We start from the raw sequence: 25,898 nt of genomic DNA on the forward strand, positions 1-25,898 counted from the left end.
GCGGCGAGTCTGAGTCAGAGGACAGCATCATCCTCCAGCGTGGCCCAATCGAGCGCAGATCGCATCGATGGATCGCTCCGGGGAGATCCTGACGGCTGCTCAATGGCATTCGGATTGTTGCTGAATTCAGCCCAGGCCTCAGGTGGGAGCTGATTTCACAGCTGACCCATTCTTTCAGGTAGAAAGTATTTCCTCAGACCTTGTTGCAGTTTGTAGATAACATCCCTTGACTTCCTTATAAATCACCCTGAGTGGGGCCTGAAGACTCTCCAGTTTTTGATAACTCAGGGCCTCTAACTCCACATCCTGTCAACAATCACAGAATGATTATAGTTCAGAAGGAGGTTAGTCGGCCCATCTTGTCCATGCTGGCTCTCTGCTAGTGCAACTCTTAATCTCCCTTGTCCTCACTTATCACCCCACCAGCCTCCACATTCAAAGGATCATCCTCCGCCATCTCCAGCATGATGCCACCACCAACACATCTTCCCTTCACCCCCCCCCCCCACCCCCAGCGGCATTCCACAGGGATCGTTCCTTCCGGGACACCCTGGTCCACTCCTCCCATCACCCCCTACACCTCTACCCCCTCCCACAGCACCTTCCCATGCAACCGCAGAAGGTGCAACACCTGCCCCTTTACTTCCCCCCTCCTCACCATCCAAGGGCCCAAACACTACTTTCAAGTGAAGCAGCACTTCACTTGCACTTCCCTCAATTTAGTCTACTGCGTTCGCTGCTCCCAAAGCGGTCTCCTCTACATTGGAGAGACCAAATGCAGACTGGGTGACCACTTTGTGGAACACCTTCAGTCTGTCCGCAAGCATGACCCAGACCTCCCTGTCGCTTGCCATTTCAACACACCACCCTGCTCTCATGCCCATATGTCCATCCTTGGCCTGCTGCAATGTTCCAGTGAAGCTCAACGCAAACTGGAGGAACAGCACCTCATCTACTACGCATTTTACAGCTGGGTTCAACAACTTCAGATCATGAACTCTCTCCTCCATCCCCACCCCCTTTCCGATCCCCCTTTTTCCAATAATTTATATTTTTAAATATATTTTTCTTTTCCCACCTATTTCCATTACTTTTAAATGTATTTCCATCCATTGTTTCATCTTTTAGCCTATTTCGATCCCTTCCCCCCCACCCCAACCCCACGAGGGCTATCTGTCACTTGCTCGTCCTGCTTTCTACCCTTAATGTCACCATTAGCACATTTCTTAGCTAATATCACCACCGTCAACACCCCTTTGTCCTTTTGTCTGTGACATCTTTGGCAATCACTTCTTTGCCTCCACCTATCACTGGCCCTCTATCCAGCTCTAACTGTCCCACCCCCCCTCTACCAGCTTATATTTCACCTCATTTCTATATCTCCTCAGTTCTGATGAAGAGTCATACAGACTCGAAACGTTAACTGTATTCCCCTCCACAGATGCTGTCAGACCTGCTGAGTTTTCCAGCTATTTTTATTTTTGTTTCAGATTTCCAGCATCTGCAGTATTTTGCTTTTATCTTAATCCCACCCCCTATACCCTTGTGAATTTTTCCTCTTCAGTTAATTATTCAATTCCCTTTTGAAAGCCTCGATTGAACCTGCCTCCACCACAATCTCAGGCAGCACATTCCAGATCCTAGCCACTCGCTGCCTTCGTTGCTGTCATCATTGCTTCTTTTGCCAATTACCTTAAATCTGTGCCCTCTGGCTCTCGATCCTTCCACCAATGGGAGCAGTTGCTCTCCATCTACTCTGCCCAGACCCCTCATGATTTTGAATACCTCTATCAAATCTCTTCTCAACCTTCTCCAAGGAGAACAATCCGAATCCCACATAACTGAAGTTGCTCATCCCTGAAACCATTCCCCAGAATCACTTCACGTTACTCTGCTCGAAAATTCATCTATCACATGTCTGCCCATTCCACCAGCCTTTGTCCTCTTGAACTTTATCAATATCATCCTCACAGTTTTGTGTCATCTGCAAATTTTGAAATTGTGCCCTCCACATGCAACTCTAGAACATTAATATAGATCAAGAAAAGAACAGGTCCAATTACCGATCCCTGAGGAACTACACTATAAACCTTCCTCCAGTCTGAAAAACAACCGTACATTACTATTCTGTTTCCTGGCACTCAGCCAATTTATATCCATGTTGCCACTGTCCCTTTTATTCCATGGGCTTTAACTTTGCTTACAAGGCTGTTATGTGACCCTTTAGCAAATACCCTTTAGAGGTCCAAGTACTAAACATCAACTGCATTGCTCTCATCAGAATCACAGAATCTGGCTCTCTGAAGGAGCAATTCACCTAGAGCTATTCCGCCATCTTCTACCTGTAGCCATCTCTGTTAACTTATCAAAAAACTCAAATCAATTTAGTTAAATAGGAGTTGACTTCAACTGATCTGTGCTAATTTTCCTTAATTAATCCAGATTTGTCCAAGTAACTGTCAATTTTGTCCTGAATTATCGTTTGTAAAAGCTTTCCCATCACCGAGGTTAAACTGACTGACATGTAAGTTGTTCAAAAAAGGGTGCACCGTTTGCTGTTGATTAAGGACAAAAGAGGGAATCTTCAATTGGGGGCAGAAGCATGACTGAGGCACTGAATGAGTATTTGCATCTGTCTTCACAAAAGAGGCTGAAATTAATCTCTCAGCAGACCAGGTAGAGATGGAGATATTGGATAGGAGGTTTGAGGAAGATTACCTCATCTTTTGATGAGGCACTCCACAGCTTTCAGATTTCAATAACTTTAGATCTTAACCTCTGATCCAGTTGTTTTGGCAAGTGCTGATAATGATTCAATAATTGCTTTTTACACCTGCTCAAGACCCATCTTTTGTTTTTTGTCTTTTTGTCCTGGAGAGAGTACAGAGGAGATTTACAAGAATGTTGCCAGGGCTTGAAAATTGCAATTATGAGAAGAGATTGGATAGGCTAGGGTTGTTTTCCTTAGAAGGAGGAGGCTAAGGGATAACCTAATTGAAGTGTACAAAATTATGAGGGGCCTAGATAAGGTAGACAGGAAAGACTTGTTTCCCCTAACTGAGGGGTCAATTACCAGGGGGCACAGATTTAAGATGATTGGTAGAAGGATTAGAAGGGACATGAGGAAAAACTTTTTCACCCAGAGGGTGGTGGGCATCTGGAATTCACTGCCTAAGTTGGTGGTTGGGGCTGAAACGCTCAACTCATTTACAACGTTCTTGGATCTGCATCTGAAGTGCTGTAGCCTAAACGGCTACAGACCAAGTGCTGGAAAGTGGGATTAAAATGAGCGGCTGGATTATTTTTTCTCATTTTGGCTGGCGCAGACATGATGGGCTGAATGGTCTCTTTCTGCACTGTAACCTTTCTCTTTTTGTATTGTTCCATCAACGTTTGTGTCATTTAATCTCTCCTGCCCTCCACTCTATTAGAAACCTCCCTCGCCATTGTCCTTTCACTTATAATTTCTCTAACTTTTCCCTACTTCTGAAGAAAAGTCATCAACCTGAAACGTTATCTCAGTTTCTCTCCCTACAGATGCTGCCAGACCTGCTGAGTATTTCCAGCATTTTTTATTTGTGTTTATGATGTTGAAGATCTGCAGTATTTTTCCTCTTTGGGTGGTTTTAGTTTGAGGAGACTGAGGAACATGGGGACCTGGAGGTAAATATCCCTGTAGGTTCCAGGCAAGTTATTGAGTTGGTTTGGATGCTGGGCCTTTGGACACATGGGAGTCTGGCTGAGGCTCCCCAAACCCAACTATCCAGTGTGAGGCATTTGGGGCCATTTTCTTGTTGTCGTACATAGTGGCATCATGTGCATCCTATCTAACGGACCCTGCCCACACATAAATATTTATTTTATGCTAATAAGCACCAGGACGTGCCGCAGTCCCGGGTTTCCATTTCCTGACCATCTGGCAGGTGAGTGACGCCAACCCTGGCTCCAACCCAGCCTCAGACCCATAAGACCATAAGACATAGGAGCAGAAGTAGGCCATTTGGCCCATTGAATTTGCTCTGCCATTCACTGAGATCATGGCTGATCTGATAATCCTCAACTCCACTTTCCTGCCTTTTCCCCATTACCCATGATTCCCTTACTGATTAAAAATTTGTCTATCTCAGCCTTGAATATACTTAACGACCCAGACTCTAAAGCACTCTGCAGTAAAAAAATTCCACAGATTAACATAATTACACTCTGAGAGAAGAAATTCCTCCTCATCTTGGTTTTAAATGGGTGACCCCTTACTCTGAGATTATGCCCTCTGGCCTTAGACTCTCCCACAAGGGGAAACAACCTCTCAGCATCTACCCTGTCAAGCCCCCTAAGAATCTTATATGTTTCAATAAGGTTGCCTCTCATTCTTCTAAACTCCCATGAGTACAGGCCCAACCTACTCTCAACCTGTCCTCATAAGAAAATCCCTCCATACCCAGAATCAACCTAATGCTCCTTCTCTGGACTGCCTCCAATGCCAGTACATCTTTCCTTAGATAAGGGGACCAAAACTGTTCACAGTATTCAAGGTGCGGTCTAAATAGTGCCATGTATAGTTTTAGCAAGACTTCCCTATTTTTATACTCCATTCCCTTTGAAATAAATGCCAACATTCCATTTGCCTTCCCTATTACCTGTTGAACTTGTCTTTTAGGTTTTTGGGATTCACGCACAAGGACTCCCAAATCCATCTGTGCTGTAGCCTTCTGCAGTCTTTCCCCATTTAAATAATATTCAGCTCCTCTACTCTTCCTGCCAAAGTGTTTAACATCACATTTTCCCACATTATATTCTATCTGTCACTTTTTTGCCCACTCACTTAACCTGCCTAGACTCCTTGTGTCATCCTCACCACTTGCCTTCCCACCTATTTTTGTATCATCTGCAAATTTGGTAATAGTACATTCACTTCCCTCATAAGAACATAAGAACTAGGAGCAGGAGTAGGCAATTCAGCCCCTCGAGCCTACCCCACCATTCAATATGATCATGGCTGATCTCATTTTGTGCTCAACTCCAATTTCCCACCCTCTCCCCATAACCTTTCAGCCCATTACTAATTAAAAATCTGTCTATCTCCTCTTTAAATTTATTCAGCGTCCCGGCATCCACTGCACTCTGAGGTAGTGAATTCCACAGATTCACGACCCTTTGAGCAAAGTAATTCCTCCTCATCTCTGATTTAAATCTACCACCCCTTAGCCTAAAACTATGGTCTAGAATGCCCCACAAGGGGAAACATCCACTCCACGTCTACCTTGTCTATCCCCTTTAGCATCTTATATACCTCAATTATATCTCCTCTCATCCTTCTAAACTCTAGTGAGTATAGGTCTAAACTGCTCAATCGCTCCTCATAAGACAAGCCCCACATCTCTGGAATCAATTTAGTGAACCTCCTCTGAACCGCGTCCAGTGCAACTACATCCTTCCTCAAGTACGGGGACCAAAACTGTGCACAGTACTCCAGGTGCGGTCTCACCAATGCCTTGTACATTTGCAACAACACTTCCCTATTTTTATACTCTATTCCTTTAGCAATAAATGCCAAAAATTTGCCTTCCTTATTACCTGCTGTACCTACATTCTAGCTTTCAGCGATTCATGCACGAGGACACCCAGATCCCTCTGCACTGAAACATTCTGAAGTTTCTCTCCATTTAAATAATAAGTTGCCTTTTTATTCTTCCGTACAAAATGGATAACCTCACACTCATCTAAGTCATTAATATATATTGTAAATAATTGAGGCTCCAGCACTGATCCCTGTGGCACTCCACTAGTTACAAATTGCTATCCTGAAAATGCCCCCCTTATCCCAACTCTCTGTCTTCTATTAATTAGCAATCCTCTATCCATGCGAATATACTACCCCCAACACCATGGGCTCTTATCTTATTAAGTAGCCTTTCATGCGGTACCTTATCGAATGCCTTTTGGAAATCCAATTATATTACATCTACTGGTTCCCCTTTATCTATCCTGCTTGTTACCTCCTCAAAGAATTCTAATAAATCTGTCAGGCATGATTTCCCCTTCATGAAGCCATGCTGACTCTGCTTGATTATATTATGCATTTCTAAATATTCTGCTACTACATCCTTTCTAATAGACACTAACATTTTCCCAATGACAGATGTTAAGCTAACTGGCCTATAGTTACCTGTTTTTTGTCTCCTTCCCATTTTGAATAAGGGTGTTACATTGGCAGTTTTCCAATCCTTTTCCAGAAACTAAGGATTCTTGGAAGATTACTGCCAGTGCATCAACTATCTCTGTAGCTACTTCCTTTAATATCCTAGGATGTAACCCATCAGGTCCACGGGACTTATCAGCATTTAGCCCCATTAGTTTCCCTAGTACTTTTTTTCTAGTGATAGTTATTGTATTTATTTCCTCTCCCACTTTTGCCCCTTGATTATTTAGTATTGGAATGCTATTAGTGCCTTCTACTGTGAAGACTGAAGCAAAATATTCCAGGCCCCCAATCCTTGCCCTGACCCTGACCCTGACCCTGACCCAGGCCCCCACCCCAACCTGGCCCCGGTCCAGACTCTGGCAGCCACCCACTACCCTGACCCACAAAGCAAGGTCTCAGAGGGGCTCTCATACCCATGGTTCCCCTGACAGGAACACAGGTTGAAAGTGAGATAAGTGAGGGAATGGGCCAGAGCCTTTTGCTGTGGCGGGTGTTGTGGTGAGGGGGTTCAGAGCCTAGGGTGGGGGGAATGTCAGGAGGAGATGGAGCCTGTGGAGGGTGGTGTCAGCAGTTGATGGAGATCATGGGGAGAGGGGTGAAGGTGACCGGTTGATTTTGTGGGGCGAGTTGGGCTCCGACCAACCCATTTAATCTTATGTTAATTAAAGATTGTATTAGTTTGGCAGCTTGAAGCAGTGTGTGTTTGGTGAGCAATTTAACCATGAGCACATTCCCAATTCCCCACATTTAATTTGTGTTGAATTTTATGATTTTCATTGTTTGAAATGCAGTTGGAGACTACAGACTGAGCATCTTCCTTCTGATGGATTTTGGAGCTTCAATGATTATGCAGCGTGACAGTGAGTGTGCAGAGGACACACTGCCCAACATGTTCTGGGGTCTAGACCCAGTACACAGAGTATTTGCAAAACTTTACATCAAGGACATCCTAGAACTTAAGAAATCTCAGCCTGTACCAGGTGGGTCACTGCATGAACAGTTCATTTAAATAAGCAACATGACATTCCCAGCAGAGGATTAGATACAAAGCAAAGCTCCCTTTACACTATCCATCAAACGCTTCCAGGACAGGTACAGCATGGAGTTAGAAACAGAGTAAAGCTCCCTTTATACTGTCCGCATCAAACACTCCCAGGACAGTGTAAAGGGAGCTTTACTTTGTTTCTAACTCCATGCTGTACCTGTCCTGGGAGCGTTTGATGGATAGTGTAAAGGGATCGTGTATATGGATTTCAGCAAAGCCTTTGACAAGGTCCCACATGGGAGACTTAAAGAAGGCAAATCCACATGGGATACAGGGTAATTTGATAAGATGGATTCAAAATTGGCTTAGTTGTAGGAGACAGAGGGTGATGACAGAAGGATGCTTTAGTGACTGGAAGCCAGTGTCCAGTGGCGTACCACAGGGATCTGTGCTGGGTCCCCTATTATTCGTCATTTATATAAACGACAAAGATGACGATGTGGGGGGTAGGATTAGTAAATTTGTAGATGACACAAAGATTGGCCGGGTGGTTAACAGTGAGTGTCTTGGGCTACAGGAAGATATAGACGGGATGGTCAAATGGGCAGATAAGCGGCAGAAGAAATTTAACCCTGAAAACTGCAAGGTGATACACTTTGGAAGGAGTAATTTGACAAGGAAGTATTCAATGAACAGCAGGTCACTAGGAAATTCTGAGGAACAAAGGGACCTTGGCGCGTGTGTCCATAGATCTCTGAAGGCGGAGGGGCATGTTGGTGGGGTGGTGAAAAGGCATATGGGACACTTGCCTTTATCAATCGAGGCATAGATTACAAAAGTAGGGAGATCATGTTGGAGTTGCATAGAACCTTGGTGAGGCCAGAGCTGGAGTACTGTGTGCAGTTCTGGTCACCACATTATAGGAAAAATGTGATTGCACTGGAGGGGTTGCAGAGGAGATTCACCAGGATATTGCCTGGGATGAAACATTTAAGTTATGAAGAGAGGTTGGATAGACTTGGGTTGTTTTCGTTGGAGCAGGGAAGACTGAGGGGCGACCTGATCAAGGTGTACAAGATTATGAGGGGCATGGGCAGTGTGGATAGGTAGCAGCAGTTCCCCTTAGTTGAAGGGTCAGTCACGATGGGACATAAGTTCAAGGTGAGGGGCAGGAGGTTTAGGGGGGATGTGAGGAAAAACTTTTTTACCCAGAGGGTGGTGACAGTCTGGAATGCGCTGCCTGGGAGGGTGGTGGAGGCGGGTTGCCTCACATCCTTTAAAAAGTACCTGGATGAGCACTTGGCACGTCATAACATTCAAGGCTATGGGCCAAGTGCTGATAAATGGGATTAAGTAGGTCAGTCAGGTGTTTCTCACGTGTTGGTGCAGACTCGATGGGCCGAAGGGCCTCTTCTGCACTGTGTGATTCTGTGACAGGTGCAGCACGGGGTTAGATACAGAGTAAAGCTCCCTCTATACTTTCCCCATCAAACACTCCCAGGACAGGTACAGCATGGGGTTAGATACAGAGTAAAGCTCCCTCTACACTGTCCCCATCAAACACTCCCAGGACAGATACAGCCCAGGGTTAGATACAGAGTAAAGCTCCCTTTATGCTGTGCCCATCAAACACTCCCAGTACAAGTACAGCACGGGGTTAGATACAGAGTAAAGCTCTCTCTACAGAGTCCCCATAAAACACTCCGAGAACAGGTACAGAATGTGTTTGATACCAAGTGAAGTATTTGTAGTTTAAACTGTCTTATCCTCTTGCCCAGATTACTGATTGAATTGAGGCCCTCTGGTGGTGTACATCTCATAGCAGCAGCTTGAACAGGAAATTTTCAGATTGTGTGAACAGTTCATTTCTGTCTTTAATTGTTTGAACACATGAATAGTTAATTTGATTCTTATTCTGATCATTTTGACTTGTCTCGGATCATTGTGATTCTGTCTCATTGAATCCTAAAATCTTTCAACACCAATGGAGGCCATTGTCCCTGTTCCAGCTCTTAAAAGACTTATCCAATTAATCCCACTCCTCAACTCTTTCTCCATAGCCCTGCAAATTTCTCCTCTTCATGTATGCACCCAATCAAAGGGAGTTGATGACATAGTGGTATTGTCGCTGAACTAGTGATCCAGAGACCCAGGGTAATGTTCTGGGAACTGGAGTTCAAATCCCGCCACAGTAGATGGTGGAATTTGAATGTAATAAAAATTTGGAATTAAAAGTCGATCATTTTAAAAACCCATCTGGTTCTTTAACGCCCTTTAGGGAAGGAAATCTGTTGTCCTTAGCTGGTCTGGCCTACATGTGACTCCAGACCCACAGCAATGTGGTTGACTCTTAAATGCTCCCTAAACAAGGGCAATTAGGGATGGGACTAGCCAGCAACGCCAACATCTACGAATAAAAAAAAAATTCCCTTTTAAATCTGCTCCTACTGCCCTTTCAGGCACTGTATTCACAATCATAACTCATTCGTAAAACAATCTTTCTCCATGTTCCCTCTGGTTCTTTGGCTAATCACTTCAAATTGTGTCCCCTGCTTACCAATGTTTCTTTCACTGGAAACAGTTTCGCCTGATTTACTCTAATAAATCCTGCATGATTTTCAGCACCTCTGTATTGTTAGGAAAGTCAAGCTTACCTAAGTGTTGAGAGTTGAGGTCGGGATCTTCAATTCTTGCTGGCCTCGGAGCTTTTTCACATGCGCAGATCAGGAGCAGGCTGCACATGCACAGATTGGCATTTTTACATTCTTTGGACCCAGTGCAAGAAGAAAAATAATGCGAAAACCTGTGTCAGGTGACCAGGAGCAGAGCACCACGGAAGACTAGGGTCCCAGACAGGGGAGAAGGAGAGGTCCCAAAGTGGACAGGGGACAGGGAGAGGTCCCAAAAGAAGAGTTCCAAAGAAAGGACAGGGACAGGACAAGGTCCCAGTTCAGTTAAAAAGAGAGGAGCAGAGAAATAGGCTCCAAACAGAAAAAGGGCTGTGGGGAGCATACCTTAAGTGAAGAAGGCAGCTGAGATTGAAACCCTGCAAGATGAACCATTGTTGATACCGTCTGAGTCTGGTAATTGAAGAGGGCTCAACAGAACTCCTGAAGATCCAAGGAGGCAGCCGAAGGTTGGTGACTGTGTGCTGTGGGCTATTGGGGCACAGTACCCCTTTGGAGCAGTAGTGTTCTGCTCGGCACAGCCGGAGAGCTTAACTTGCGCTTGTGAGTTGGTGCTTGAGTGCACTTGGGAATCCAGGGGATCGGAATCTTGTAAGACGAGATTGAAACCCTGTAAGGTGCGCCATCATTGATGCAGTCCAAGTTGGAACCACTTTTGGAGAGAATTCCCAGGTTAGATCTTCAAGGGTGAAGACTGGAATCCCTTGTGAGAGAGACTGAGTTTCAGTAAGGTTGGTTGACTCAAAGTGTTACTGATGTCAGGGTGGATTGTTTAAAAATCCATGGACTCTGTCTTGGTCGCGTTTACCATTTATTGTTTAGTGTGGTATGTTCGACCACAGTTTGCCTCTAAATTCACACATACCTCATTGTAACCCTGAATGTTAGAGTATAAGATAGATATTGTAAATTGTTTTACCATTCTTACCTTGTATAGTAAAGTTTATTTTTCTTTGTTCAAAATCTGTGGAATCTTGTGGCTTTATTAGCTGAGCAAGTGGCTTGAATCTCAAACTTTGTCTACTTTAAACAAAACATTATTAGTTCCTAACTGGATCTTACCAACAATTTGGGGGTCTGGCCAAGGATCACAACATAAATTTGCTGCTTGTCAGGGATTTTGACAAATACAAGTGCTGCTACTTGCTGACGATACTGATTGGAAAGCAAAATAGCATTGTCATTTTATGCTACTTTTCTGGAGAGGGAAGCTTTATCCCTGAATGATTTGCAGTGATTAACCAAGACGAGGTTAATCTCATTAGCAAGAGAGTTAAAGTTAAAAGCAGGGGCTAAGAAAGCAGAAATAATTGAGGTAATAGCACAGCATCTGGAATTGGAAGAAGGAAAAGTTAATCCAGATAGCAATTCAGTTGAGTTAGCTAAAATTCAGTTGCAGATGAAGCAGCTTGAGACAGAGAAATTAAAATACTTGAACCTGAAAAAGAAAAGGAAATGCGAAAGTTCAAATTGGAAAAAGAGGAAAGAGAAAAAGAAAGAGCAGAAGAAATGGAAATACGAAAGCTTGAACTTGAACTCCAGGGAGAGAAGTTAGCAAAGAAAGAAAAAGTGTGAAATAAATAGAAATGCGAAAGCTTGAGTTTCAAAGAGAGAAAGAAATCAAACATCATGAGCTGGCCAGAGAACAGCTTAGGTTATGGGATGAAAGAGACTCTAGTTGTTTGGATGGGGAATCAAGTCCCATTCCGAGTTTTGATATAACAGAGTATTCGCCTATTGCCTAAATTCATGGAAGACAGAGTTGAGAGATATTTTATCTCATTTGAAAAGGTGGCTACAAAGTTAAAGTTGCCAAAGGACACATGGACACTCATTTTTTCGTCAGGAAGACTGGATGTGCATTCTAGTCTTTCAGAAGAACAATCCTCAGATTATGAGATAGTTAAAGCTGCAGTACCTGATGCTTATCAACTTGTCCCTGAAGCATATCAGTTGAGATTTAGACTTTGAAGAAAAAATCGAATGAAACATTTGTAGAAATTGCTAGGGAGAAAGAAATGTTTGGGACCAGTGATTTCAATCCCTGAAGTTAGAACAAAATTTTGAGAATGTAAGGGAGCTAATGATACCGGAAGAATTTCAAAATAACATCCCAATAGCTATTAGGTCACACCTGGAAGACCATAGGTTCTCTAAGGTACTGGAAGCAGTGGTTCTGGGAGATGGGTATGATATATCGCATAGGCAGCTAGAGAGCAGTAGATTTCCATTGGTAAACCCAAAAAAAAAGCTGGAGGAATAGAAAATAGTCGAGCTTTATGGAAAAGGCAGAAGCTGTTCTAGTCAATAGAAAGGAAATTGTAGAGGGTAAAAGTGACATGAGAAACCAGTATGTTTTTATTGTAATAAGACAGGATATCTCAAAGTCCATTGTTGGAAACTCTTTCGAGTTATCAACAGTCACAGATTGCAACTCTTTTGAGTACAATCACAGTTCTTGGTTTCCGGGAGTGGGACATGAACCCACAACCGTCTGATTCAAAGGCGAGGGTGCTATGGACTGAGCCACAGCTGACACCTCATCCATTGTTGGAAGGCGAACAGTAAACCAGTGGCAGTAATAGGAATACTTAAGGAGTCTTTGAAAAAGACAGTACCAATAAAGGGAACAGATGTTAAAACAGTGGCTCTGGTGCAAGTGACAGGATTTTCCACAGAGAAAGCTGCACGAGAAAGTGAAACTTTTGAGAAACCCAGTGCTTCTAATGTTTTTACAGTAGAAATAGATAGAACCAAAAAAGATTATAAGGAAGGGTAAGTCACTCCAGTTTTGTCCAAGAAAGAGCCCAGAAAAATAGTTATCCTGAGAGATACTAGTTCAGCTCAGAGCTTATTGTTAGCAAAGGATTTAGACCTTTCTTTAGAAAGTTCTCTGAATCAGAATGTATTAATACAGGGTGTTGATGTGTAGGGTGTGCCTTACCCATTGCATAGAGTAAATTTAAACTGTGCTCTGATGAAGAAGCCTTGTGTAGTTGTTGGAGTTATTCCAAAATTACCTATTACAAATGTAGACTTTACATTGGGCAATGAAATAGTGGGCAGTATAGATTTTCCACAACCTGGGATGGGGTGTCATAGTACTGAATTTGTTCCTGTGAATAAAAGCTCCTTGCCCAATTGTGATCCAGTTCAGCAAAGAACTGATCCAAGTAACAAAACTGATGTAATGGACATTACAGAAGCAACAGAAGTGCCTGCAGAATTGAGAAGTAAAATTTTCAACGGAAAGGGCTGAGACCGCAAAGTGATCCAAAGGGCCAATGACAGCGGACACGCAGATCGGCACTTTTACATTCCTTGGGCCCAGCATGCCTGTGCGAGAAGGAAAACGGCGCAAAAACCCAGGCCAGGTGATCAGGACTAGGGCCCCGGACAGGGAGGGGGGACGAGGAGAGGTCCCAAAAGGGAGAGGGGGCAGGGAGAGGCCCCAGAAGAAGATTCCCAAAGAGGGGACAGGAGAAGATCCCAGTTCTGTTAAAAAGAGAGGAGCAGAGAAACAGACTCCAAAAAGGAAAAGGGCTGTGGGGAGCAGATATTAAGTGAAAAAAGCAGCCAGAGGTTGGTGACTCCGCGCTGCAGGCTGTTGGGCAAAGGTACCCCTTTGGGGCAGTAGTGTTCTGCCCGGCGCGGCTGAAGATCTGGAGTTATGCCTGTAATTTGGTGCTTGAGTGTGGAATCCGGAATCTAGGGGAACAAATCTTTGGAGACAAGATTGAAACCCTGCGAGTTGGGCTACCTTTGATGCCATCAGAATCTGGTAATTGAAGAGGGCTCAGGAGAAACCCTGAAGATTCAGGAAGGCAGCCGAAGGATTGTTGGGGCAAGGTTACCTCTTTGGAGCAGTAGGGTTCTACTCAGTGCGGCTGAAGAGTTGAAGTTGTTCTTGTGAGTTGAATGCATACCCGGGAATCCAGGGAAATGGAATTTTAGGAGATGAGATTGAAATCCTGTGAGGTGGGCCATTGTTGATGCTGTCCAAGTTGGGGCAACGTTTGAAGAGAATTCCCAGGTTAGATCTTTGAAGGTGAAGACTGGAATCCCTCGTGAGAGAGACTAAGGTTCGGTGACACAGATTGATTCACAGTGTTACTGATGTCTGGGTGGGTTGTTGAGAAATCCATGGACTCTGCCTTGGTCGCACTTGCCATTTGCTTGTGTAATGAGGTGTGTTCGACCACAGTTTGCCTGTAAATACACACATGCCTCATTGTAACCCTGAATGTTAAGAGTCTAAGATAGATATTGTAACTTGTTTTATCTTTTCGACCTTGTACGGTAAAGTTTATTTTTCTTTGTCCAAAACCTGTGGAATTTTGTGGCTTTATTCACTGACCAAGTGTCTTGAAGGTCAAACTTTGTTGACTTTAAACAAAACGTTATTGGTTCCCGACTGGAACTTACCAACAATTTAGGGGTCTGGCCAAGGATCATAACAATATCAAATCTCTTAATCTTCTCTGTTTTAAGGAGGACAACCTAAGCTTCTACAGTCTTTCCACAAAACAGAGTCCCTTATCTCTGGTATCATTCTGGTAAATCCTCTGCACCCCCTCCAAAACCTTGACATTTTTCCTCATGTGGTTCCCAGAATTGAGCACAATACTTCAGCTGAGGCTTTATAAAATAAATATAAATGTTTAACGTAACTCCCATGCTTTTGTACTCTATTCCTCAACTAATGAAACAAAGGATCCCCTATGTTTTTTTAACAACCTTCTCAACTTCTCCTGCCACCATAGATTTGTGTGCATACACCCCCGGTGTCTCTTGCTGTGTCCCTTTAAAATTCTGTTTTAGTTTATGTTGCCTCTCCTCATTCTTCCTCCAGAATATATCACTTTAAACTTATTGCATCTGCCTCTTGCCTGCCTATTTTATCAGTCTGTCATTGGAGCAGAGAAGACTGAGAGGTGACCTGATCGAGGTGTACAAGATTGAGGGGCATGGACAGGGTGGATAGAGAGCATCGGTTCCCCTTAGTTGAAGGGTCAGTCACGAGGGGACACAAGTTCAAGGTGAGGGGCAGGAGGTTTTTGGGGGATGTGAGGAAAAACTTTTTTTACCCAGAGGGTTGTGACGGTCTGGAATGCACTGCCTGGGAGGGTGATGGAGGCGGGTCACCTCACATCCTTTAAAAAGTACCTGGTTGAGCACTTGGCATGTCATAACATTCAAGGCTATGGGCCAAGTGCTGGTAAATGGGATTAGGTAGGTAGGTAGGTCAGGTGTTTCTCACGTGTCGGTGTAGACTCGATGGGCCAAAGGGCCTCTTCTGCACTGTGTGATTCTGTGACTCTGCCTATGTCCTCCCAAAGTCTGTTACTGTCTTCCACACTGGATGTCATCAGCAAAATTGGAAGTTGTGGCCTGTATACCCAAGTCTAGGCCATGAGTATATATTAAAAAGGAGCACGAGCAGTGGTCCTAATACTGACCCCTGGAGAACACCAATGTTTACTTTCCTCCAGTCTGAAAAACCTTTCACTCATATTCTCTGCTTTCTGTTTCTCAGTGAATTTTGCATCTTCAATCCAACGGGCTTCAATTTTGCTGACAAGTCTATTATATGGTTATTTGTCAAATGCTTTTTCAAATTCCATATTCATAACATCAACCACATTACCCTCATCAATCCTCTCCATTACTGTATCTAAAGAACTCGATTAAGCTAATCACATACAATTTGCCTCTCATAGATCTTTTCTGGCCGTCATTTATTAGCCTATACTTTGGTCCAATCCTTTCTTGGTTTAACTGCAGCACTAGCCAGTATTTGAAGCTCTGGAAGTGTTTGCAGATTAATGTGGTGATTTAATCTTGATTTGTGTTGTTTGCACAGGAGTGTTCTTCTATAAAACCCATCCCATCACCAAGGTGGATATCCTGGGTACGATTGTTCAGAAGCGAGAGAGGGAGAAGTTTTTCAGTTTTGGAGGTTGGTGTTTCTGGATGGATTATGTGTTTATTTCTACACTGTCTCCTTGGCAGCACCTGAGCACCAACATTCTGCAGGAGAGCAAAATACTGGAGATGCTGGAAATCTGAAATAAAAACAGAAAATGCTAGAAATACTCAGCATGTCAGGCAGCATCTGTGGAGAGAGAAACAGAGTTAACGTTTAGGTTCATCAGAACCTCACCCACCCCCAGGTGGAGCCAATCATGGAACCTAGTAGTTTGGTGTTCTGTCACCGAGAGCTGAAGGATTGAGAGGGCACCTTTGGGCGCTCTAGTGAATTGGTGGGAGTGGGATTTGGGGCCGGGGGCACAGGTGTGCTGAACAGCTGTCTCACTTTAGTCACGTGGGGTTCAGGGAATGATTGTAAATGCAGTATTGAAAGGGTTGGTTTCAGGGTTTGACATTGTTGCTGTGATGACATCAGCTGTGGCATACAGGCTCACACGTTCCCTAAGGTGGAAGACACACTAAACGACGATATTGCCAACTACTACAAGACCTGGTGCCTAAAACTGAGCACCAGTAAAACAGTCTCTAGTACGTTCCACCTTCACAATGCCAGTGCTAAGAGGGAACTGAACACCACCCTGGATGGCCAAAGACTGAAGCACGATTCCCGCCCTGTTTATCTAGGTGTCACCCATGACAGAACCCTCACTTACAGATAGCACCTCATCAAGACTGCAAGAAAAATTAAAACCTGCAATAGCCTCCTCAGTAAACTGGTCGGTACCTCTTGTGGATCACAGGCCAAGACTCTTAAGGACCCTGCGCTTGCCATCAAGTACTCAACTGCAGAATACTGAGCACCAGTATTGTACCAGTCTGCCCATACCAAATATATCAAGGTGCCATACCAAATATATCAAGGTGCAACTCAACTCAATAATGTGCATTATCTCAGGTACTCTTCAACCAGGCTTCTCCCCTGGCTCTGAGTCCTGAGCAACCTTGACCTGCCCTTCCCCCACAGTCTCTGCTGACTAAACTAAAAGGCAGGATTTAAAAAATCCATCTAACCACTGACAAGGCTATTGCTTGGTTCTGTGATTGTGCATGTGCTAAATAAAATTGTTGCTGTAAATGATTCTGTTGTTGCCCGTCCTGCTTGTTTACACTTCTCCCTCACTAGCTGAATCTGCTTTGCAGTGGATGATGGGACTGGAGTGATTAGCTGCTTGTGGTGGAAAAAACAAAGAGCAATGGAGAACGTAAAACTAGGTACGGTGTTTTTATTATTCATTTTTCGCCTTTATTACCCATCCCAAATTGCCCTTGCAAAGGTGGTGGTGAGCTGCCTTATTGAATCCATGTAGTGTAGGTACACCCACAGTGCTGTTAGGGAAGGAGCTGCAGGATTTTGACCCAGCAACAGTGAAGGAATGATGAATACTGCCCCTCTGGTGGTGCCGCTTTATAGCACTGTCAACAACCCCATCCATTACTTTACTGATGACTGAGAATAGACTGATGGGGGCGGTAATTTGCCAGATTGGATTTGTCCTCCTTTTTGTGGATAGGACATACCTGGGGAAATTTCCACATCATCAGGTAGATGCCAGTGTTGTAGCTGTATTGGACCAGCTTGGCTGGGGTCCTGGCAAGTTCTGGAGCACAAGTCTTCAATACTACAGCCAGGGTGTTGTCAGGGTCCGTAGCCTTTGCTGTATCCAGTGTCTTCAGCTGTTCTTATTGTCACATGGAGTGAATCGAATTGGTTGACGTCTGGCATCTGTGATGCTGGGGACCTCTGGAGGAGGCCGAGATGGATCATCCACTCGGCATGTCTGGCTGAAAATTGTTGCAAATACTTCAGCCTTATCTTTTGCACTGATGTGCTAAGCTCTTCCATCATTGATAATGGGGATGTTTGTGGAGCCTCCTCCTCCCGTGAGTTGTTTCATTACCCCCCAGCTGTTGGTTGCACAGAATAAACTGGTCAAGCCAATCTTTCATTTCAAATTCTCCTGAGTTCTGCTTTCCTCCCACAGCTTCATCTTCCTTTGGTCTGAACCTCCTGGAACAGCTGAACAGGATCAATCAGCTGGAGCAAAGCAGCTCCCAGTTAGAACTGGGTGACATCGTCCAGGTCAGGGGCTGGCTCAGAGATTTTAGAGATCAAAGAGAAGTCAACTCCACCAGTATTTGTGAGTCAGTCTGTCTGGGTGGGGGCGGGGCGGCACCATGTATGGGGTAGTGCCTTGAGATTGTCTGTGTATGAGCGAGTGTTGGGGTGCAGGGCTGTGTGTGGAGTGCCATGGGTGTGTGAGAGCTCGTGTGGGACCCTTTGTTCAGCGAGCCTTTGTGTGTTCAGCCACTTTTGTTTTTGTTCACACTGCGCGGTCATCTCTGTAAAGCTCCAAAGCTCGGGGTCGAGTGGCAGGGCTCGGGGTCGAGTGGCTGGGCTTCGGGGTCGAGTGGCTGGCCTCGGGGTCAGGTGGCTGCACTTGGGGTCGAGTGGCTGGGCCGGGGGTCGAGTGGCTGGGCCCGGGGTCGAGTGGCTGGGCCCGGGGTCGAGTGGCTGGGCCCGGGGTCGAGTGGCTGGGCCCGGGGTCGAGTGGCTGGGCCGGGGGTCGAGTGGCTGGGCCGGGGGTCGAGTGGCTGGGCTCGTGGTCGAGTGGGGTTCAAGTTGTGCTCGGACTGGAGTTCCTGCTTTGTTTAACGTGTTCTGTTTATCTGTAGCTAAGGTGGTCGATCCTCTATTTGCTGCACAGATTTCTCGGATGCTGGAACTCCCGTATCTTTACCGAAACTTTTATGATAAACCATTTGAAATGCAAAAGGATTCACCTGAACAAAAGTAAGAACCGTCACGTTGGAGGAGAGGAAAGGGGGAGGGAGAGAACGGAGGGCAGGAAAGGAATGGAGAGGCAGGAATGAGAGCAAGCGCTGCGGAGAGAGAGAGATGAAGGCGCGTGTGTGAGAGGGAGTGGGAAGAGGGATGGAAGCACAGGGATGAACAGGTCCAAAATAGGGAGGGAGTGAATGGAGGGTCTGTGTTTATGCACAAATTATTATTTTATTGTTCCTGTACCCAGTTCTCCCTGTTTGCTATCTGATTCTAACCAATGTATTCACCTCTCTCATCTTTTTTTGTTACTATCTCTCTCATTGCTTTTAGTCAACAGGGAGTGCAGACCCTGTCACTGCAGAGGAAGATCAGACAGTTTCTGAATCAGAATGGAGTGAAGAATTTCTACCAGCGGGAGCTGGAGGCCATCGACTCACTGGCCTGCATTGCTCAACAAGACCGAGTGAGTCTGTATCTACAACACCACCCACCCCAAACCTCACAGGTGGGTGTCGGCTAAACCCAGTCTGTACAGGGTAAGGGGGCAGCTGGGTGGGTGTGATCAGTGAGGATGAGGGAATATGGAGTGGGGGTGAGGGTGGTGATTGGTAGGTTGAGGAGGTGCGTGGAGTGGGGGGGGCGAGAGGCCATGCAGGTTGGGGCAGTGATGTAGATGAGAGGGTGAAGAGAGTCGTGCAATGTGAACTTGTGACGTTACATGTTCTCCCTCGTTCTCTCTCGCCCTCTTTCCCCCCCCCACCATCTCTCTCTCCACCACCCTTTCTCCCTCCCTCTCCCTATCTTTTATGTACCTTCTGGTTTATGTTGAAGGATTGCCCCAGCACGGCCTGTGTATCGAAGCAGATTCATGAGGTTTTTGAGGACGCTGTCTGCGCTCTGCAGGAGGAGGGAGTCATCTTCCAGAAAGTGGCCGGACCCAATGAGCTATATCTGGTAAGCTGCAGAACAAATCACCTGCACAGCCTGGATTCTGAACTCACCAATTTGTGCACTTCCCTGCCCCACCCTCCTTCCCCCTCTGTCCCATCCTATCTCCTCTTCCCTCTTTCACTCTCTCCCACTATCTCATTCTCCTTCTCTTTGTTTTGAAAAGAGCTTGAGGAATAACCCTATATGCTCTGTATGTTGGCGATGATGTCCCATCCAAGTTCATGCTGCGACTTTTATCTAGCAAACAGTGCCTACAATCTATTTATCTCATCTTGGGTCCTCCCACCTGCAAATATCTTTGCAGTATCCATGATCTTGTCGGCTGTCATTCAGATCATTGATGAAGAGCATCAACACAATTCCAGTATCTACAAAACTCCACTAGTGACCAGACACCGTGAATCACTGCCATTAATAACCAAGAACACGGCTGAACATTCATCCGAACATACGACCCAGCCACCGTCCCAATGTATGTGCCAATGCCCATGAAATTCATCCCAACCTCTGTCCCAGCCTCCTTCCCAACATGTGTCCCAGTGTCCATCCCAGCCTCTGCCCCAACCTCCCTCCCAATGCCAGTCTCAGCCTCCGTCCTTCAATCCTAATCAATATTATTCAGCAGCTGCTTAAATGGCTATTCAATTGCATTTTGAAAACCACAGTTCACCACGTTGCTGGACAACTGACCCCTGACTGAACTTATAACTACTGATAATGCCAATCTAGTAACTTAGTCAAAAACCAGGTTGTTGAGGCAGGATTTTTTTCCAGGAGTGGGATTTGTGGATCACCAGTAACCCCTTTCCTGTTAACCTGCTTATAATCGAGCTCAGAATCGTGGGTCTGGAATCCTTGATCCTGTAATGCCTACAATGCAGCAGGGTTAAAATTGCATCACTGCACTGAGCCCAGCATCAGGAGGTGGGTGACATTGTGCATGTTAGTTATACAGAATGACATAGTGATGGTATTTGTCTGTTCGTGAATATTGTACAGGTGACTGATGAGGAGAAGGAATTACACAGTGTGACACTAGGAATCATTCGAGATGATTCCACACGACCAAAATGTGAGTGACATCCCTTCCTCTCAATCTTGTTGCCTTTGTTAGGGCTCCTTCTGCATATGAACCTCCTCTGGGTGAGTGACAGGGGCATGGTGACAGATACCCATGTGGGACAACTGGTGATAAATGATGAATTACATTCCTATGGCGACTTTTAACATACAAAAAGCATCCCGAGGGGCTTCGGAGATGGAATCAGATAAAAGTAATGACTACTTGTCCCCTGGTTTTGTGAAGTTATGTCACGCATACTCAGCATCCCACTGTGCAGTGAATCCACACTCACTGCTTTAGCTCAGCGGGTTTTTACGGCAATCCCACAGTGACACGTCACTTTCTGGCGGTTTTGAGTTCGTTAACCCTGAATTACTGGTCTAGTCCTATCATCACCCAGCTACTGTAGCCATGGTTACAGTGACATCTCTTGTCACAATGCTTTTCTCTCAGTCAGCAGAGCCTTCAGTCTCGGAGACCGAGCGTATGAAGCAGATACATTATTTGCTGTGACGGAAGTGGACTGTTTCTGAGAGGAGCAACCTTAGACTTTGTCCACACTATCCTGTTAAACGTGGTGGGAACTGATCTCTCCAGAAAACATGTGTGTTCGGTATGGATTGTAACAGATGGCATCTCCTGTGAGAGGGGAATGATGAGTGTTAACTTAAGGTGTGCAGGGAGCAGCACAGAGCCTCTTAGTGGGAGATTTACTATTGTCAGATCAACGGGAGAGAGGTTGAGACTGAGAGAGATGGGAGAAGAGGTAGAGTAGAATTCAGAATGCTGTCCCAGAATTGGTAGGTTCTCTATAGGTACCATCACCTTCACCTTCTTCAATCTATCTCAGAATGTACCCCTGCCAGCACCAGATATTTAATTTCTTTTCTGTTTGCTATAGATGTTGATAAGGGCTGTCCTTTCCTTCACATCATGAGCTGTGTGCGGCACAGTTACAGTGCGGGAGTTAGTGAGGCCACAGTGCAGAGGGTGCTGGACAGACTGGAGTGCAACAGCGAGATAGTCAGCACCATGGACCGACACTACACAGCTACCTGACTGGGACTCAGCCCAAGAGACCCCCACTGCATGGGTCCCCAACTCAGGCACCAAGAAAAACCTTGACACTGGACTCTGCTGGACTGAGCCAGGGGACATGAGTCTTGACTCAACCCCCACATCGGTGATTACCCAGCCTGTCGCTGTAAGCCAGGATTTGCGAGAATTCATCCTTTTATCTACAGGGGTGGCACTGGAATGTACCATGGAGTCGCAAGGGGTTTTAATCACTATTCCTATGAAACCTCAGATAACAGATCTTGGTGCTTTGACTTTGAATTTGTCCACTGCTATGAACTACATAAAGAACTTGCATTTATTTAAACATGGTACATTCTATAATCACAGGACATTGCAAAGTGCTACTTAATTCGTCTGAAGCCCAGTCATTCTAATGTGGAAAAACCAGGAGATGTTTTGTGCACAGCAGGATCCCATAACCAGCAATGAGACAAATGAGAGAATCTGTTCTTACATGGTGTCAGCCAAGGATACTGGGCAAGCTGCCCTTGCCTCAGCTTCAGGACCACACAATGAATGAGAGCTGCATGCAGTCAGCGAGTTTATTTAATATTCATTCATAGGACATGGGCATCGCTGGCTGGGCCAGCATTTATTGCCCATCCCTAATTGCCCTTGAGAAGGTGGTGTTGAGCTGCCTTCTTGAACTGCTGCAGTCCACAGTGGTGTTAGGGAGGGAGTTCCAGGATTTTGACCCAGCGAGTGAGAACTGTGCACAGGTTGAACTAGATTTCTCGTGCCTTGTTTGTTGACTCAGATTGTCCATGCGTGCTGGTCAGACAATCCAGAGCAACAGCATCACTTTGGTCCCTTGAAGCTGACTGAGCTTGCAGTGACCTGTTACAATGCCCCTTCTCTCTCTCACTGAGGTCCATTAGCTCCCTCGCCCACTGTCAGCCTGGATTAGGTTCTCCAGTCTCTTCAGTGAGGCATGAACCCGCTACCATATGATTCTGGTGAGTGCTACTCAGTGACCTGGGCCTATCAGGTGTAATATTAGCTGAGCAGCTGAAGTAGCAGCCTGCCCTCCCTCCTGTGAATAATCAGTGGGCCCTGGGATATTGAGAACGATTTAATATTTGAGTACAATATTTGATACTGTGTGTGGTGGGAGGGGCGAGGGAGTGTTGGGGAAGGTGGGAGTATAGGGTGTGGAGTGTTGAAGGGGGATAGATTCTGTGGTCCCAGTATTTGTGCAGACACCAGAATCTGCTGGACTCTCAATTCAGAGCCTTGTAAATGGCTGCAAAGTGGGAATAAGAACTGCTCATGTTTTCTTAGTGTTTGTGAAGTGGCAGATGGAGCATGTGGTCTGGTCACATTCAAAGTCACAAACAGCTTGATCCACTCCTGATATTCTTTCACACAATCAGATCTTGAACACACTCATGCTAAAAGTATTTATTGAAATGTTTGACAGACTTTGAGAAGGAATCACAGGAGCTTAAGGAAAATAAATCACAAATTGAGACCGAGGAACCATTCCTGGCTTGGAATCTGACCTGAAGGGGTTAATGAGAGAGCTTCAAACCCGTGTAGGAGTCAGGTGCTGTTGACCATCTCCCCATCACTACCCAGGCAGCCAGTACTCTGCTGCTGATGGGAAAACTCCTTTGCTTCATGGGAGGCCAGTGGTATTATCAGAAGCCAGGTCTGGTTTCTCGGTCCCTGTTTACCCATCCCCAAACCTGGAACCAGTGACTGATTTTAAAACCGTTCACTTGTTAAACACAATCAGGCAGCTGGAGGCTGTGTGGGGGTACATTCTGATCAGTTAGTGATAAACAGTTGAGGTTCCTCTTTAACCAGATTCATAGTGAACCTAATGTTGATGGGGGAAGGGCAATGAATCTGCTTCATTCACCTTGGCCGTTGGGGCAGTGTCACAGTGACTCTGAACTAGCAGAAGGTTTGGGGTAACCGAGTATCATTACTGGTTTGTAACGTGAGAATTTCACCAACCCCTCTCCAGGTGTACCATGGGGAAATTCTCATCCATAGTGGTAGCAAGCAGTAGAAAAACAGCAGTAACTAACCAGGTCAGAGACCTGAGACTGGATACTTTAAGCCAGGGACTGCTGCAGAGTATAAAATGAATAAAACCAAAACTAGTTGAGAAAAAGATAGGATATATAGTTAAATTTATGGACAGTCTAAAGGAACAAAACCCTACTTTGATTATGCCCCCATCACTCCTGTATGTTTCTGGCCCTCACAGACATAAGCCTGCTCTCTCCCCACCCTGTTAGCCCTCCACCTGCACTGGGGGGGAGGTCAGCCCTCTGCCTGCACCGGGGGGAGGAGGGGAGTGAGGGAACATCCAGCTGCACTAGATGGGTGGTTGGGGGCTGGTGGGTTAGCCCTCCAGCTGCATTGGTGGTGGGGTTGGGGTTGGTGGATGGGTCATCCACCTGTTGAATATCCTAAACTGGAGGACACGACCTGCTCCCTGGGTCTCTCAAGAATTTTAATTGAAAAGCTGAATACCGTGGATGCTGGAAATCTGAAGAAAATAATTCTGTTGGGCTGTTGATGTTGGGCGTCAGCTACATGGACATGATGGGGGATGGGCATGAGACTGCCTCCTTCTCACTGGCCAAAGGATCAAGATTCTGAAGGGGCTTGACAGGGTAGATACTGAGTGGCTGTTTCCCCTGGCTGGGGAATCTAGAACAATCTCTGGATAAGGGGCTGATCAATTAGGACTGAGACAAAATTTCTTCAATCAAAGGGTTGTGAATCCTTGGAATTCTCTACCCCAAAGGGTTATGGATGCTTCATCGTTGAAAATATTTGAGAGTCATAAAGTCGTTTATGGCACAGAAGGTGGCCATTCAGCCCATCAAGTCCATACCGGCACACCACAGAGCAATCCAGTCAGTCCCACTCTCCCATTCGACAAGTTAATTTCCTTCAAGTGCGCATCCAATTTACTTTTGTCCAGTGAGGAGGACGGAGTGCAGCCCCGGGGTAAGGAGAAGCTGTCAGTCCATCCTGACTCCACTGTCAGACTGTTCGGAAGGTCAAGGGGGCTCCACTAAGGATCGTGGAGACCAGCAGCAAAGCTGGTGGTGAGCACTGGCTCGAAGTTTAAACTGAAGAGTATTCATTTGGCAGATGTTAAGTAAATCTTTTGAGGAATCCACTTTGTTTTGTTTTTTAAAATCATTGTTTTTATTCCAAAAGAAGAATTTTACAATTTAAGTGACGGGCTGTAAAATAGTCAGCTGGTTAGTGGAATCATTGTAACCTGTAAATACCGTGATAGATGAGAGAAACATCACAACAAGAATGAACTCTACAAAGGGCCAAAACACAGCGACTGAATGCATAGGTTCCACATCATTCCTCTTAGCCTCTGGGCCACCCAAGCCATGGACAATGGCCATTCTGTGCTCAACAATCATGGTCTGTGCCCCTCTCCATCTCCAAGCTTAAGGCAACTATCTCCTTCCTGAGAAAACTGCAGGCCCTGCTGTCAGCATCTCTAACCCACAGCCCTGCTTCTCTAACTTATTCACAGCCATATGAGAATGGCGATGGGGGCTGGTCCATACCAGCGAGACGTCCTAATGCTTTGCTGTTATTGGCTGTTGATACAGTGTCTGTTAAAGGTGTCAACTGACCTCAACTCCACTGAGATCTATAGGAGTCGCTTTCACATCCAGAGGAGGGGGGAGAGGGGAGGGGGGGTCATCCACCTGTTGAATGTCCTAAACTGGAGGACACGACCCTTCCCCTGGATCTCTCAAGAATTCTAATTGAAAAGCTGAATACCGTGGATGCTGGAAATCTGAAGAAAATAATTCTGTTGGGCTGTTGATGTTGGGCGTCAGCTACATGGACATGATGGGGGATGGGCATGAGACTGCCTCCTTCTCACTGGCCAAAGGATCAAGATTCTGAAGGGGCTTGACAGGGTAGATACTGAGTGGCTGTTTCCCCCTGGCTGGGGAATCTAGAACAATCTCTGGATAAGGGGCTGATCAATTAGGACTGAGACAAAATTTCTTCAATCAAAGGGTTGTGAATCCTTGGAATTCTCTACCCCAAAGGGTTGTGGATGCTTCATCGTTGAAAATATTTCAGTCATAGAGGTGTTTATGGCACAGAAGGTGCCTGTTCAGCCCATTAAGTCCATGCCGGCTCTCTGTCGA

General features: G+C 45.5%; 1 protein-coding gene across 5 annotated transcripts; it reads left to right on the forward strand.

The window, feature by feature from the left end:
• The first annotated feature begins 17 nt into the window (after window positions 1–17).
• Window positions 18–22,045, forward strand: stn1 (STN1 subunit of CST complex). Of its 5 annotated transcripts, none has more exons than XM_078564991.1 (10): window positions 18–178; window positions 6,994–7,182; window positions 15,738–15,833; window positions 17,006–17,077; window positions 17,848–18,003; window positions 18,539–18,656; window positions 18,978–19,152; window positions 19,479–19,601; window positions 20,598–20,670; window positions 21,563–22,045. In XM_078564991.1, exons 2-10 carry the CDS (start codon window positions 7,026–7,028, stop codon window positions 21,718–21,720), a joined length of 1,128 nt encoding a protein of 375 aa, XP_078421117.1. In that variant the 5' UTR covers window positions 18–178; window positions 6,994–7,025; the 3' UTR covers window positions 21,721–22,045. The 5 variants fall into 5 exon arrangements, with proteins under 5 accessions (XP_078421117.1, XP_078421118.1, XP_078421114.1 ...); XM_078564988.1 differs by having other exon boundaries at window positions 20–178; window positions 18,969–19,152; XM_078564989.1 differs by having other exon boundaries at window positions 22–178; window positions 18,969–19,110.
• The last annotated feature ends 3,853 nt before the right edge of the window (window positions 22,046–25,898 follow it).

The sequence above is a fragment of the Cetorhinus maximus genome, chromosome 20 (assembly GCF_964194155.1).
Source record: "Cetorhinus maximus chromosome 20, sCetMax3.hap1.1, whole genome shotgun sequence".
Taxonomy (NCBI): domain Eukaryota; kingdom Metazoa; phylum Chordata; class Chondrichthyes; order Lamniformes; family Cetorhinidae; genus Cetorhinus; species Cetorhinus maximus.

Excerpts from the sequence above, each read along its gene's own strand:
- stn1 (XM_078564988.1), top strand. The coding sequence starts at position 7,026 with ATGGATTTTGGAGCTTCAATGATTATGCAGCGTGACAGTGAGTGTGCA. Across the intron at positions 18,004-18,538 it reads AGTCAACTCCACCAGTATTT|CTAAGGTGGTCGATCCTCTA; the intron begins GTGAGTCAGTCT and ends GTTTATCTGTAG. Across the intron at positions 19,153-19,478 it reads ACCCACCCCAAACCTCACAG|GATTGCCCCAGCACGGCCTG; the intron begins GTGGGTGTCGGC and ends TTTATGTTGAAG.